The sequence below is a fragment of the Ahaetulla prasina genome, chromosome 3 (genome assembly GCF_028640845.1).
Source record: "Ahaetulla prasina isolate Xishuangbanna chromosome 3, ASM2864084v1, whole genome shotgun sequence".
Taxonomy (NCBI): Eukaryota; Metazoa; Chordata; class Lepidosauria; order Squamata; family Colubridae; genus Ahaetulla; species Ahaetulla prasina.
Window position 1 is genome coordinate 148,103,712 of NC_080541.1, and position 13,239 is coordinate 148,116,950.

The window sequence follows — 13,239 nt, forward strand, 5'->3', positions numbered from 1 at the left end:
TGATTATTGAAAAAAGTGATGCATAGCTATATTCTTAACTTGATGTTCTTTCTGACTATTTTATCCAATTGTTTGATCTTCAGAACACTTTATCCAGTTAAATGTCAATTGAACAAGCTTTGTTGTGTGTAAACAAAATTTTACATAGTATTTACAGAATATAATTGAATAATTATCCAAAAAAATAATATTGTCCATTGTGTTTTTTCAGCTTTGCACTCAAAACAATAGTATTAGAGTTAGTAGTGCAGCTTGGTATCTTCATGCAGAGTTAGGAAAGTTTTTCTTGAAGTCATTCTGAAAATGATAATTGTATTTTTGAAGCAAATATAATATTCTTAGTTTATCACCCTGCTGTTCAAGGGGCACCAATAAAATTGTTTTAAATGGGAAGCGTCTGTTCTTTTTTTGAACCCCTAACACCAGAACAGATGGGTGGAACATGGAACATGAAAGGTTTTACCTCAGAGGTGGCAACAGTGAAGCCACTCATTAACACTGAATTTACCACTTCGTTAACAACGTTGCTTCCTGTTGAGAAAAGCTAATATAGTTTCTCAAATTGACTGAGCATATATTTGTCTAGGTCTGTGAATGTCATGAGCTAGAGAAAATACAAATATTTTTACAGCCATAAGTATTCTAGAAATTGAAATAATTTCTCTATTTGCATTTTGGAGAATAGAAATGTGATGCTTCAGATTTCATTTTTTATTTTACTTGCAGTATTTTACTCCTGCCTGAGCTTGTTCTCATTTTTAAATTTCTATGTATATGATTTACTAGTTGGGATGCTGCATTGTTGTCATTTTTATACTGATTACACAATACATAATTGTGTAGGAATCAGTGTTTATTGTTTTGTAGACTTATAAAATTGCAGGGAATTCTAAAAGTGAAAATCTTAAGCAATTTTATCTAATGGAGCCATATCCATTCATCTAATGGATATTTCATCCTTGCATGTGTATTGCTTTATTTTATATGGAAATTGGATAAGCTTTAGACTAGATTTAGAGCATAGTTCTGACATTGCTTATGTACTGTTAACATATTGGATTTGAAATCTATTTACAACTAGATTTTTTAAAAAATTGTCTAAAACATTTTCAAATCATATTGCAGACTATTATATTATCAGATAAGCTGAAATAGCAAGCTTCTTTAGGTAGGATTGAGCCTACCATACAGGAAGGGGAAATGATTGGTTTTAAGGTATCTGCGTGAAGAGGGGTGCATGAATGGGTACAGGCAAAATCAACTTACTTAAGATGGCAATTCCAGGTGCAATTGTTAAGTGTGGTCATTAAGTGTAATGTCACATGACTATGATTTGCAACTTCTTGCCAGCTTCCCCATTGACTTTGATTGTCAGAAGCCACAATGAAAGTTACAAAAGGCTGCATTGTAACAGCAACAATTGTCAAGTGCTCGAATTGTGATAATCTGGATGCAGAGGTGCTGCAACAAACACATACTCAAAAGTCATCTGTAAGTCTCCTTCTTCAGCACTGTAGGGACTTCAGAAAGTCACTGAATGAGTGATTGCTAACTGAAGACTACCTACAAGCCAGACTATGCAGTGTTAGAAGGAAAAATCCATCTGGTTCAGTTCCAAGCTGGGAGAAAAGTAAAATGGAGGCTGATTGGAAAGAAAGTTTATTGATGAACAGAACCACAACGTGCAGTTCTGGGACAGCTGACCAAATGATTGAATGAATGGATGGGTGTTTATAGGTTTCTGTGACTTTGAAGTTCGAACTGTTCTGGGGATTGTGCAGTGAAAGGGCTTGTGTCTTTTGCTAAATGATGGTATATTAATCCTATTACGTTCTAAAAGATAATGTCCTGTCCTTCTTAATCCGATCACCCTGGAGCTGAAGATGTTTTGTTTATGAATAGATTGGCCAGGATTTCTTAATGGGCCCAAAATCTCCATGTCTAAAGATTTCTGCTGGAAGCTGTTTTACTATATAGGAAATTGGGGTTGGAGCATGTTTCTCCATTTCTCCTTTGGGGAAATACCATATTCTGCCTCTTTAATATTCCCCAAAATATTTCATCCTTTTAGGAGTGGGGAGGGGGCTTCCCAAAGCAGTTTTCATGCTAATTGTAGAAGCAAAGTCTCTTTTTCCATAGTTAGTGCAGAATGAAGCAGATTGATTCAAATAATAAGTCATTGGGTATTATAGTGTGTGTGTCTGTGTGGCCACAATAGGAAGTAGAACCTGATTTTACAAGCTTTTTGCCACAGTTATTGAGCAAACTTGGCTTCCCCCATTGATTCTACTTGTCAGAAGCCCTCTAAAATAGACATGTCAAACCCATGGGCTGCATTTGGGCTGCAATAGGCCACAGAGTTGGCCCGCGGAGCTATCCTGGAGACAGTGAGGGACCGGCCCCTGCTACCCCAGGACCAGCCACACCCCCAATCAGCTGCGACGACCAAGCCAGCCCCCCCCAAGGGCAGATAAACTCCTGATGCAGCCTGTGATGGGATCAAGTTTGACACCCCTTAAGAGGACCTCATAAGTTGCAATCACATGACCCTAGAATGCTTCAACTGTGGTAAATATAACCTGGTTGCCAAGTGCCTGAACTTAATTGCTCACTGGGACATTGCAGTGGCTGTAAGGGTGAGGACCAGTCATAAATCAGTTTATTCAGGACCATCTTAACTTTGAACAATTTTTCAATGGATGGTTGTAAATCAAGGACTCTCTGTATGTTCTCCAAATATAATTTTAAATTGAAATTGATAATTGATAATCCTCTAGACATTATTTTTTCTCAATAACCTTATGAATATTTGTCCTTGGTACATTAGTAATGCAGCAATATCTGGAAGGTTTCAGGTTTTTCACTCTGTATTAGTAATTAACTTTTTTTACGTGTGTATAGTAGCTCTGAATGGAAAAATAAATCTATAATGTAGCCTTGATAGAACATACAGAGAAAATCCTTTATATTCCTTTTTAATTTTCTTATCTCCTGGTTTTTCCAATGTGTTCATTGTGCCTACAATATTAAATTGGACAAGGTTTCTTGATTTACTGCATATGCAGTGGCAATTATAATTTAAGAGTCTACAACTTAGCATTTATAACTCTTTTTATTACATGCAGAAATTTCAACAAGATATTTCTCATATACTGTTGCTTGGGAAAAAACTTTTACAAGTGGTAAACACTCTAGCTGATTTTACATGTTTTTTTAAAATCTAATCTCATTTTACAAATATGATTACATACATGAGTACTGGGGTGAATGTAAGGTAGACTGTTGACTAGAAATGATCATCTTATGTAGACATGTTTGTCGAACTTCATCTTTATTTGTAATTTTTTTTTCACAGCTTGTTAAAAGTATTGTTTTGATGAAAATGTGTGGTGCATTCATTATATAAAATGAATATGCTTTGCTACTCAACTATGTATATTATAATATGGTGTTTTATTTTGATAAACATAAAATCTTCCTTGATTTTAATTTGTGGAATGTTTGTAATAAGAGAAGAAATACTTCCAGACAAAGTGCATATGTAGTACATGAACCTTTGTGTACATCTCAATGCATCTCTCTTGAATGATTTGTGCATGTCTGCTCTATAATTCTACACTTAATTTAAATTTTGGAACTAGGTACACTTCTGAAATTATTAATCTCTTCATTAATACGGTAGTATGTTTTTATATATGTGATTTTCAGTGACATAATATTTTTGAATTATCACGTTTAATCTTAAAGCTATTGTTATGCTAATGTGCATTCTAATGTGGATATTTTTATTTTTTACTTTAGAGTAAAAGTGCTTAATGGACAGAGAATGTCAGCAGTATGGATGAGGCAGAAATCAACACTGAGATCATTGGTGCTAAAGAACTGCTAGATGACAGCAATTTCATCTCTGAGAAGAGTGGCATTCCCAAATTAGAAGAGAGTGAAACATCATTTCAGAATAATACATTGACTTGGCCTGAAGATCTATCAACAGACAAGTCTGAAAACGCCTTAAGTGGGGGCCAAACATCTATATTTATACATACTGGGGCTCCTGCTGTTTCTAGTGAAAATTTTGTTCTGCCTACAGAAACTTCTGTTAATGGACCAGTTCCACACTCCAGTTTAACTAAGATTTCCATTATGAAACAAGGCAGCATTTCATTAACTAATGCACAAGCTGTGGGCCATCAAACAGATTCTTCATCATCTGTCACAGTGGTACCTGATCTTCAACTTCCCACAAAACCATCAGCCCAAAATTCAAGTCCAGTTTTGTTCTTGTTACCTGAAGCAACACATGCTAAGAACCTATCACATTCCATGAAAAATCTACCTCCCTCTGCTTCAGTTGCTTGTGATGTAGAGCCATCAATAGGAAAAAGCATAAAATCAGATAGCACTTTAGTAAGCCAAGTAGATGTAAGTGAGGATAGCAGAACTTCATTAGGAAAAGATGATGGTAGCAAATCACTAACAGGGATTTCCTCAGCTGCAGGTGACTTCAGATCAGAAAGTGATGTAAGCTGGGATCCACAGAAAGAATACATAGAATTCCTTATGACAAATGAAGAAACAGTAGAAGAGCCACCAATTCAACCTAAAGTTGGCGTACAGAAAAGGAGAAAAAGAAAGATGGACGTTAGCAAAATAACTCGCTATACTGAGGACTGTTTTAACGAATCAAATTATATTCCTGACAATTCTGAATTAGTAGATATTGAGTTTTTGGAGCAGAGTGAGAATGTACAAGTAATAGAATCACAAAAATATTCCTTAGCAAGAGTAAAGCCTGAATCTACAGATGAGGAATTGGAAGTTGTGGATGCCATCCAGCAACTGATTTATAATCCAAGTAATAAGTGTGCAGATGATATTTCCCCTGTTCACAGTAGCACTTTTCTTTCTAATACTTTATTGAACAAATGTGAACAAGATGACTTGGAATCACCATCTAACTTCATTTCTGATGAGCCATCTTTTTATCCCTGTACAAAGTGCAATGTGAATTTTAGGGAAAAAAAGCATCTGCACAGGCACATGATGTATCATTTGGATGGCAACAGGCACTTTCGTCATTTAAATGTTTCGAGGCCTTATGCATGTAGGGAATGTGGCCGGACCTTTAGAGATCGCAATTCCCTTCTTAAACATATGATAATTCATCAGGAAAGAAGACAGAAATTGATGGAGGAAATTCGTGAATTAAAAGAACTTCAGGATGAGGGTAGAAGTGCACGGTTACAGTGTCCACAATGTGTGTTTGGTACCAATTGTCCCAAAACCTTTGTGCAGCATGCTAAAACCCATGAAAAAGATAAAAGATACTACTGCTGTGAAGAATGTAACTTTATGGCTGTGACAGAGAATGAACTTGAATGCCATCGAGGGCTTGCTCATGGGGCAGTAGTGAAATGTGCAATGATCACTACAGACATTACCCAGAGAAAAACACACAAAAAGGCATTAGTGAAAGATTCCTATATGGAATCCTCAAAAAAGACAGTTGACTATATGTGTAAAATGTGTCCTTTTACTACATCAGCCCGAAGCATTTTAAAAAAACATGTGGAATATTTGCATCCATCAGCTTGCATAGATCCCTTTGGCAGTCGCCTTAGACTAGATAAAAGAAAAAGGCTCGGTATAGAAGAAGCTTTAAATTTTGGTAGCAGGACTAAACATTTAATCAAGCAAGCATCTGCCTTTCCAAAGACTTCTGTTTTAAAACAAGATCTGAAACGACCATTTGGCTCTGCATTCCAGACAAGTCACTTTGCAAAACTCCACAAGAGACCCTCCAGGATACAGAAGGCTCGGAAAAGCGTTGCACAGTCAGCTGTAAGTGTGTATATTCAAGGCTCTGCAGACAGGTTTATTTTGAATAGAAATAGCAGTGGCCCAAATCCTAAAGATTTATATCATGCAGGAAATCTAAAAACTATGCATGTATGTGTTTGTGTATTTATATATATATATATACATACATACAAACACATAGGCATATCTAGGATTGTGAAATCTAGTGGTCCTTTTTTTTTTACACTTAAAAGGGGATGCTACAAGATCTGTCAGGTTGTTACCTTTATTGTCTTCAAATAATTCTCATAATAAGGTTTATTATGGATTCTCTTAACTGTGATGAAAAAAAGACCAAGAGTCTATAAAAATAAGCATGTAACTGTAAAAAAATTGATTAAAAGACCCAAAAGGGGAGGATCTGTAGCAGGAGATGATTTGGACAGTTTTCCAGGCATTCTACATAAAATGACTGTTGTTGTTTTGCAGAAACTTGCTGGGAAAAAAGACAGCTATGAAACGGACGATGAAAGTTCATGGGATAATGTTGAACTGTGTGATTACACTACACGGTCTGTGGAGGATGGCTCTTACAGTGATATTAATCAGGACCATGTAAACCTGTTCCCTTTATTTAAAGGTAAAATGGAAGAAGAAGGTGGTGGTAAATCGTCTCTTAGATATGAACAAAATGATGGATTTTATTTTGAATATTATGAAGATGGCGAAGGTAACAATTATCTGCATGATTTCCAAGATCATCATCATTTGGAAAACATAGGTACAACATTGCCAAAGCATAATTCCGTTTTTCACTGGACTGATTTATCACTTGAGAAAAAAAACTGTCCATACTGTCCAGCAACTTTTGAAACTGGTGTTGGATTGTCTAATCATGTCCGTGGACATCTTCACAGAGCTGGGTTAAGTTATGAGGCACGCCATGTTGTCTCACCTGAGCAGATAGCTACAAGTGACAAAATGCAGCATTTCAAAAGAACTGTGACGGGAACCCCAGTGAAACGAGTTAGAAAAGGTAAGATTTTTCAGCATACAAGAAATATAGACTAACATGAATATTAACTGATTTTATAGTATCTTGACTACTTTTTTTATTTGTTCTCTTGTTTGAATGTTTTAACATGTATGTTTTAAATAAGCTGCATCCTAATGTCTGACAAATGGATAAATCGTTCATTTTTCTTTGTAGCAATTGAGAAATCTGAAAGTTCTACAGAACACACATGCCAGCTCTGCGGAGGTTGGTTTGACACTAAAATTGGATTATCTAATCATGTGCGAGGACACCTAAAAAGGCTTGGTAAAACCAAATGGGATGCACATAAATCTCCAATTTGTGTTCTAAATGAAATGATGCAAAATGAAGAAAAATATGAAAAAATCCTTAAGGCATTGAACAGTCGTCGTGTTATTCCCAGACCATTTGTTGCTCAGAAACTTTCATCAAATGATGACTTTTTGTCTCAAAATGTTATACCTCTTGAAGCATACCGCAATGGCCTAAAGACTGAAGATATATCGGTGTCTGCATCAGAGGAAGAAAGGCTGAATTGCCTCAATGAATATGATGAAGCAAAATCATTATTGCATGATGAAAAAAAAACCCAGTCACTTACACTGATAGAACTCTTGAAAAATAAAAGGATGGGAGAAGAAAGAAATTTTGATATCTCTCCTCAAAAGATTCATAATCAAACCGCAAGAAAGAGGTTTGTTCAAAAATGTGTTCTTCCATTAGATGAAGATGGTCCTTTGATGTATCAACCACAAAAAATGGATTTGACTGTACAGTCAGGTAAGAGATTGTTTTTGTAACTGCTGTTTTATTAGATTATAATTGAAATCTGTGTTGATACATAATGTTTGTGTCTATATGTATTTCTTTATTCCAAAATCAATTCTTATTTAAACTTTTTCTTTGCAAGGTTCTTATTGGGAAAAAAATTAATTTCTTAAAACTTACCTATATTTTGAACATGCAGGCCAAGTTCTGAATAGAAAACAATTTTGCTTTGTAGCTGCTGAGGGATAATTGAAATAGATACATGTGAACATCTTCTTAATTCTTTGTTTTATGTTTATTGTAATGTTTGATAGAAAGAGAATACATGATAATTAATAACTTGATAAAATGTATTGTCAAGTCAAATAACCGAAAATAGCTGAGACATCGTTGTTTCTTTTTCTGCAGTAAAAAATGTCAGCATTTCACTTAAGTTAATATATGCCTGATTGGTTAAATGGATGATGTGTGGTTATATGTGAGCTATTGTTAGGTTATATGTGTCCTACTATGTTTCCCCGAAAATAAAACTGGGTCTTATATTAATTTTTGCTCCAAAAGACACATTAGGGCTTATTTTCTGGTTAGGTCTTATTTTGGGGGAAATATGGTACTAAATGCACCCATCTGGCTGACAATCTTAACTGGGGCTTATTTTGGGGGATAGGGCTTATATTACGAGCATCCTGAAAAATCATGCTAGGACTTATTTCTGGTTGGGTCTTATTTTTGGGGAAACAGGGTAGGAAGGCATCCGTGGTAGTGATACTCTGTTTACCATCAGGGTTCTGATACAGAATCTCGGACTCTCTTTTGAATGAAGATTCTCTAGAAATTCAGTCAGTAATTTCAGTCTTTATTTCAGGGTCCTTAGTATAGTTTTAGAATACTTTTCTTAAATATGTCTTTCAATCAAAGTTGTCAGAGATTATGCTGGAGTTCTTTGCCAAGATCTCTGCATAATGTGTATTCCAGCTACTATAATACCTTGCTCTAGTTTGAGTAATATTTTGTAATTGCGGCGAAAATGCAGGATGTTGTTTTATGGGTCTTTCAATAGCAGTATGATGCAACAATCAGACTGTCACTGGAAGACATTACATGATCAGTAGATTCATGTGATTTGCTTGTTGTACCACTACAAATTGCAGGTAATGAAACCAAATGTTTATTAGGCCTGTGCAGATCTTTCAGTGAACAAACTGCCTCTCTGGATTTGTGGCATGAAATTACGAAAAGCTATATCGCTCAAAGGCTGAAGTCAGTAGCTTGACACTCTTGGGGTTTTACGAGCATGTGGGTACTGTCATATTCTGGATCCAATAGAGTATGTTGGAAGAGTGATGTGAAGAGTCCTGCTGAAGGATCTGCTTATGTCTAATGTTTATATGGATTAAACGTATCCTCATATAAAACTTGTTGCAATTAAAATGATATGTCTTAAATGGGAAAGCATTCAAGTGTTTGATTCTCTACTTGCAGTCTGAAATTATATAGTAAGTCACCAGGTACAATACATGAGACTGCTGATTATGCTTTTACTTTCACCTAGATAGATAACCTAGCTTTATAGGAAAACCTCTATTAACTAAGTATAAGGGGCTGAAAAGATGAGTAATATGAAATGCATGAATAATGCAATGAATTGCTTTAAAATAGGAGGTCAGAGTTCAATAAAGCCTGTCAGTTAGACAATAGTTAGCTAAAAATAAAGTGTTTGATTTTCTATTATGCTGTCTAATACTGATTAGCGCTATCCTCTAGGCTTCAATCAAAAATAATAAAAGAAATTGCATAATACCAACTGTTATTAAAAGAACTTTTAATTCCAATTAATATAGAATTTGATTGTTAATTTATACTGCTACTTAGTAAAACTTTCGTAACCCTGCTTTTGAGCAGTAATGTTTAAATACATGAAATTATTTTTTGTGTTGCGTACATCTAAAAATGAAATCTTAAAAGCACCAAATCTTTTCTAACATAATGAAATGTAAATAATGTGAAAAAAAATATTGACAGTGTTATCCAAGACTAAACGTTGATATGTGCATGGAAATACAGTTAAGAAACCATTGGCAGTAATTTTTTTTCTGATGTAGTTTGGTATTGCTTCACTGTGTGTTTTTTTCTGTGATAACTAAGATGTTTGTTGATCATTTATTTAGCACAAAGATTTTAGCAAAAACTACAAATCATTAACTTTCATTATTGATTGCGCATTCAGAGTAATGAAGATAAAATGCACTGAACAAAATGTTTTGTCTAACAGCTGTGCAGTGGTGTGTTTTACCACCTTTTTCTCCAAGTCCTCATCAGCAACCTAATTTAGTATTGAGCCTTTTACAGTCTTGTGGGTAAAACACTTTAATTGCCACTTTGTCAACTAGACTTTCTAATTCTCTTTATTGGGAACATTGCAAGCTTTCAAACTTCTTAACAGAACTATGTCTATTCAAATTGCAGAATTGTATTTTGGAGTTAGGAGACGAATCTGTGTAATGTGAAAATCAGCAGCAAAGTGATAATAGTTGTTAAATTCAGCAAAGCTTAGGGATTCAAATCATGCATTTCATTTTTCTTACCCAAAAGGATGTTTTGTGCCAGATAAGCAAATAATAACCATGAGCTAGATCCTTCCTTATGAAACAATTGCACTGATGCACTGGACATTCTTAAAACAACTTTTAATTCAGGGTTTTTCAAAACGAGTTGAGAGTTTCATTTTTAAAGAGAGAACTGGATTATAGTTTTCTTTTGAATGATAGGTATGCCTGTGAAGCTTAGAACGTGTGTGCATTGCAATACGGCGTTTACAAGTGCTGTTAGCCTGTCCAACCACTTACGCGCTTATGCACGAAAGAAGAGTGCTGGACTTTTGACTGGGACAGGTATGTTTGTTACAGATGTAAATTCAAGTCTGTCTATCTACATTTTCCTCATCAGACTTGAAAAAATTCATATAATTCAGTTGACATTTAAAATTCTCTGAAGAAATTGAATTTAAAATTATAGCAACGTATAAAAACTATGTTGCTATCCCATTTTTTCATGAATTGTTTTATTTTATTTTTTTATCAAACATTTTCATGTATATGAACAGTTCAGGAGTGAATGCTCTGTTTTCTGGCTAAATGCAAAAGGAGCTGAATTTTTAATTAAAGGAATTTGCCAAGTTTTGACCAAGAATCTTTATCAATTATTACAACTCATTCTTTAAATAAATTAATATCAAAGTAAACACAGGCATTTATGTGGTTTCTACAATTGTCAGTACATCATGTTCAATCAAAACTCCATTACTTTCTCATATTTGTTATATATGTATATATTTAGATCTATTGGACAGGCAGGTAAGAGTAACAACACAGTTATATCTGGTGTGTGGATTTGTTATACTATCTTGGATTTTAAATGTGGATTTAAATTTGGATTTCTGTGAACCCAACTATTAGACTGTTACAATAAAAGCAGACAAAATTCACAAAGTACAGATAGTCCTCAACTACTAACACAAATGGGATCAGAATTTTGGTTGCCAAGTGATGCAGTCATAACACTGGATGTCATGATTGCATCATTTAGTGACCACAATCCCAGTAGTCCCTGTTGCCATCATTAAGCAAATTTTACCAGTCATTAGCAAGGACTCATCCCAATTCAAGCCATTATGAGCTTGGTCCATCCCAGCCCCAAGCCTCAATAAGGTAAGGGATTGCTTCCAACACCAACACCACCCATCTATCTCTACCCCATCTCTGCTCTTTTGGCTGCCCTGCCCTTCATCTTGAGGGGTAGTAAGCAATCCCAGAAACACATTGCTTCACCGCTGCTTGCCACAATCTGGAAACTGCAGCCTCCCCAGCTCAGTTCATATCATCCTTGCCACTCTGCACTCTGAGTCGCCTGCCATCTTGCGTTTTACCACCTCACCTGACTTTCTTGTACCTGCCTGGGTCTGGCTTCACACTATAAAAAGAGGGTTGGGGCAGAGGTTGCTTTTGGCTTTTTTTCTCAGCACAAAGTCAACTCCAACCCCACCCAGTACCTCTTTACATGTGGCAGTTTCTTTGTCAACAGCTCCTGGATGAACAGGGACTGGCCTCCCATTGTTTTGGAGGGAAGGGAAGGCTGCTTTCAGCTCCCTCCCCCCTTTTGGAGTCCCAGTCGATCCAGGAACTATTTGCAAAGAAAAGCCCCTTTCAGAGACTCCTGGGTGGGGCGGTTGCTTTACTCTAAAGTGGGGGGAGCGAGAGCCTGATGCAGCCTTTTAGCCCCTTTTTCACAGAGTGAAGCCAGATCCAGCCTTGCCCTCAAATTCTTTGCAAAGAGATGCTACGGCTCAAGGACTGCTTTTGTCTCTTCCCTCTCTAGCCAGCCTCAGGCTGGATGCTCCTCAGTAGTAGTAGGAGCAAGAAGATAGTGAAGATGAGCTGGGACAGTAGAGTGTAGGGCAACAGGTGGCCAAAAGAGCATAGTTGGGGCAGAAGATGGCTTATCCCATATGGTTGTAAGTGCAGATGGGCTTGCAAGTGGCCAAGTTTTGATCACAGGGGCACTGCCACAGCTTCAAGCAGAGGTCATAAGTGCCTTCATTCAGTACCGTCATAATTTCAAATAGTCTTTTACAATTGGTTGTAAATCAAGGGCTGTCTGTATTGGAATAAGCAAATATGTAGTATATGAACACTTTTTTTCCTTAAGTAAGTGGACCAGCAGTCCCACAAAGAAATTAATCGGAATGGGACTTTTCAGCTCAAACTCTTGGCGCTGCCTGTTTCTCCACCAGGGTTTTGCCTCCACATTATTACGCAATTTGGGCCATGGCCCCTCCGTCCCAGTCCCTTTGTTGCGGCCCATTTGTCACAGTACAGTTTGCATCGGGCTTTTGGGCGCACAGGACAGTTCGCAGCCAGCCAATTGGTGTGAGGCTCAGGGGCTTTGGGAGTAGAGCGGGTTCAGAGAAAGGCTCTGTCAGTTTGGAGCCTCCAGAGGCGGCCGAGAGCAGTACGGGGGAGGGATCCAGCCACAAAAGATGGGGGGAGGGGGGCTGTAGAGGTTCCCAGGGCCTCTCCCTGTGGAAGAGGGGACTGGGAGATGGCAAAGGTATTGCTCTGCCCCCCCCCCCAGTTATGATCCACTCGCCTGTCAGTTTGGGGCCTCCCGAGGCTGCCGAGAGCAGCAGGGTGGAGGTGGGGGAGGGCGAGGAATCCAGCCACAAAAGACAAGCGGAGGGGGCGGTAGAGGGCAAGTGATCCATCAGGTGGGGTTCCCAGATGTTGTTACAACTAGACAGATTCAGGCTGGAAGGGACCCCAGAGGTCATCTAGTCCAACCCCCTGCTCTAGCAAGAGACCTTATATCATCTGAGTTATTTTGATGCCTCTAACAGAGAAGAAAATTCCCAGAAAAGGGAAGTTTACATTCCTTTCCCCAAACATCCCAGGGAGGGCTAGAGCCCTGGTCAGGGTGGACAGTGAGCAGAGTCAGAAACATCATAATATAACATCCTGGCTTCCTAATTAGATTTGTGTATTCCTGCAAAAAGGATAGAATACTCCTCATTTGCCTTATCAGTCTAATCTCTTTCCTTTCTCTCTCCTCTTTCTTTTTCTTTCTCTCCCACCCCTTCCTGT

The 13,239-nt window shown here is 37.2% G+C and overlaps 1 protein-coding gene across 3 annotated transcripts in view; it reads left to right on the forward strand.

The window, feature by feature from the left end:
• Positions 1-13,239, forward strand: part of ZNF644 (zinc finger protein 644) — a 64,738-nt gene that overhangs the window by 33,984 nt on the left and 17,515 nt on the right. Inside the window, exons 4-6 of one of the 3 annotated variants that reach the window (XM_058175276.1) lie at positions 3,802-5,841; positions 6,289-6,835; positions 7,010-7,615. In XM_058175276.1, coding sequence (XP_058031259.1) covers positions 3,838-5,841; positions 6,289-6,835; positions 7,010-7,615 — 3,157 coding nt within the window. In that variant the 5' untranslated portion in view covers positions 3,802-3,837. Of the gene's footprint in view, positions 1-3,801; positions 5,842-6,288; positions 6,836-7,009; positions 7,616-13,239 lie in introns of those variants that run through there. The other 2 variants (XM_058175277.1, XM_058175278.1) reach the window with 2 other exon arrangements.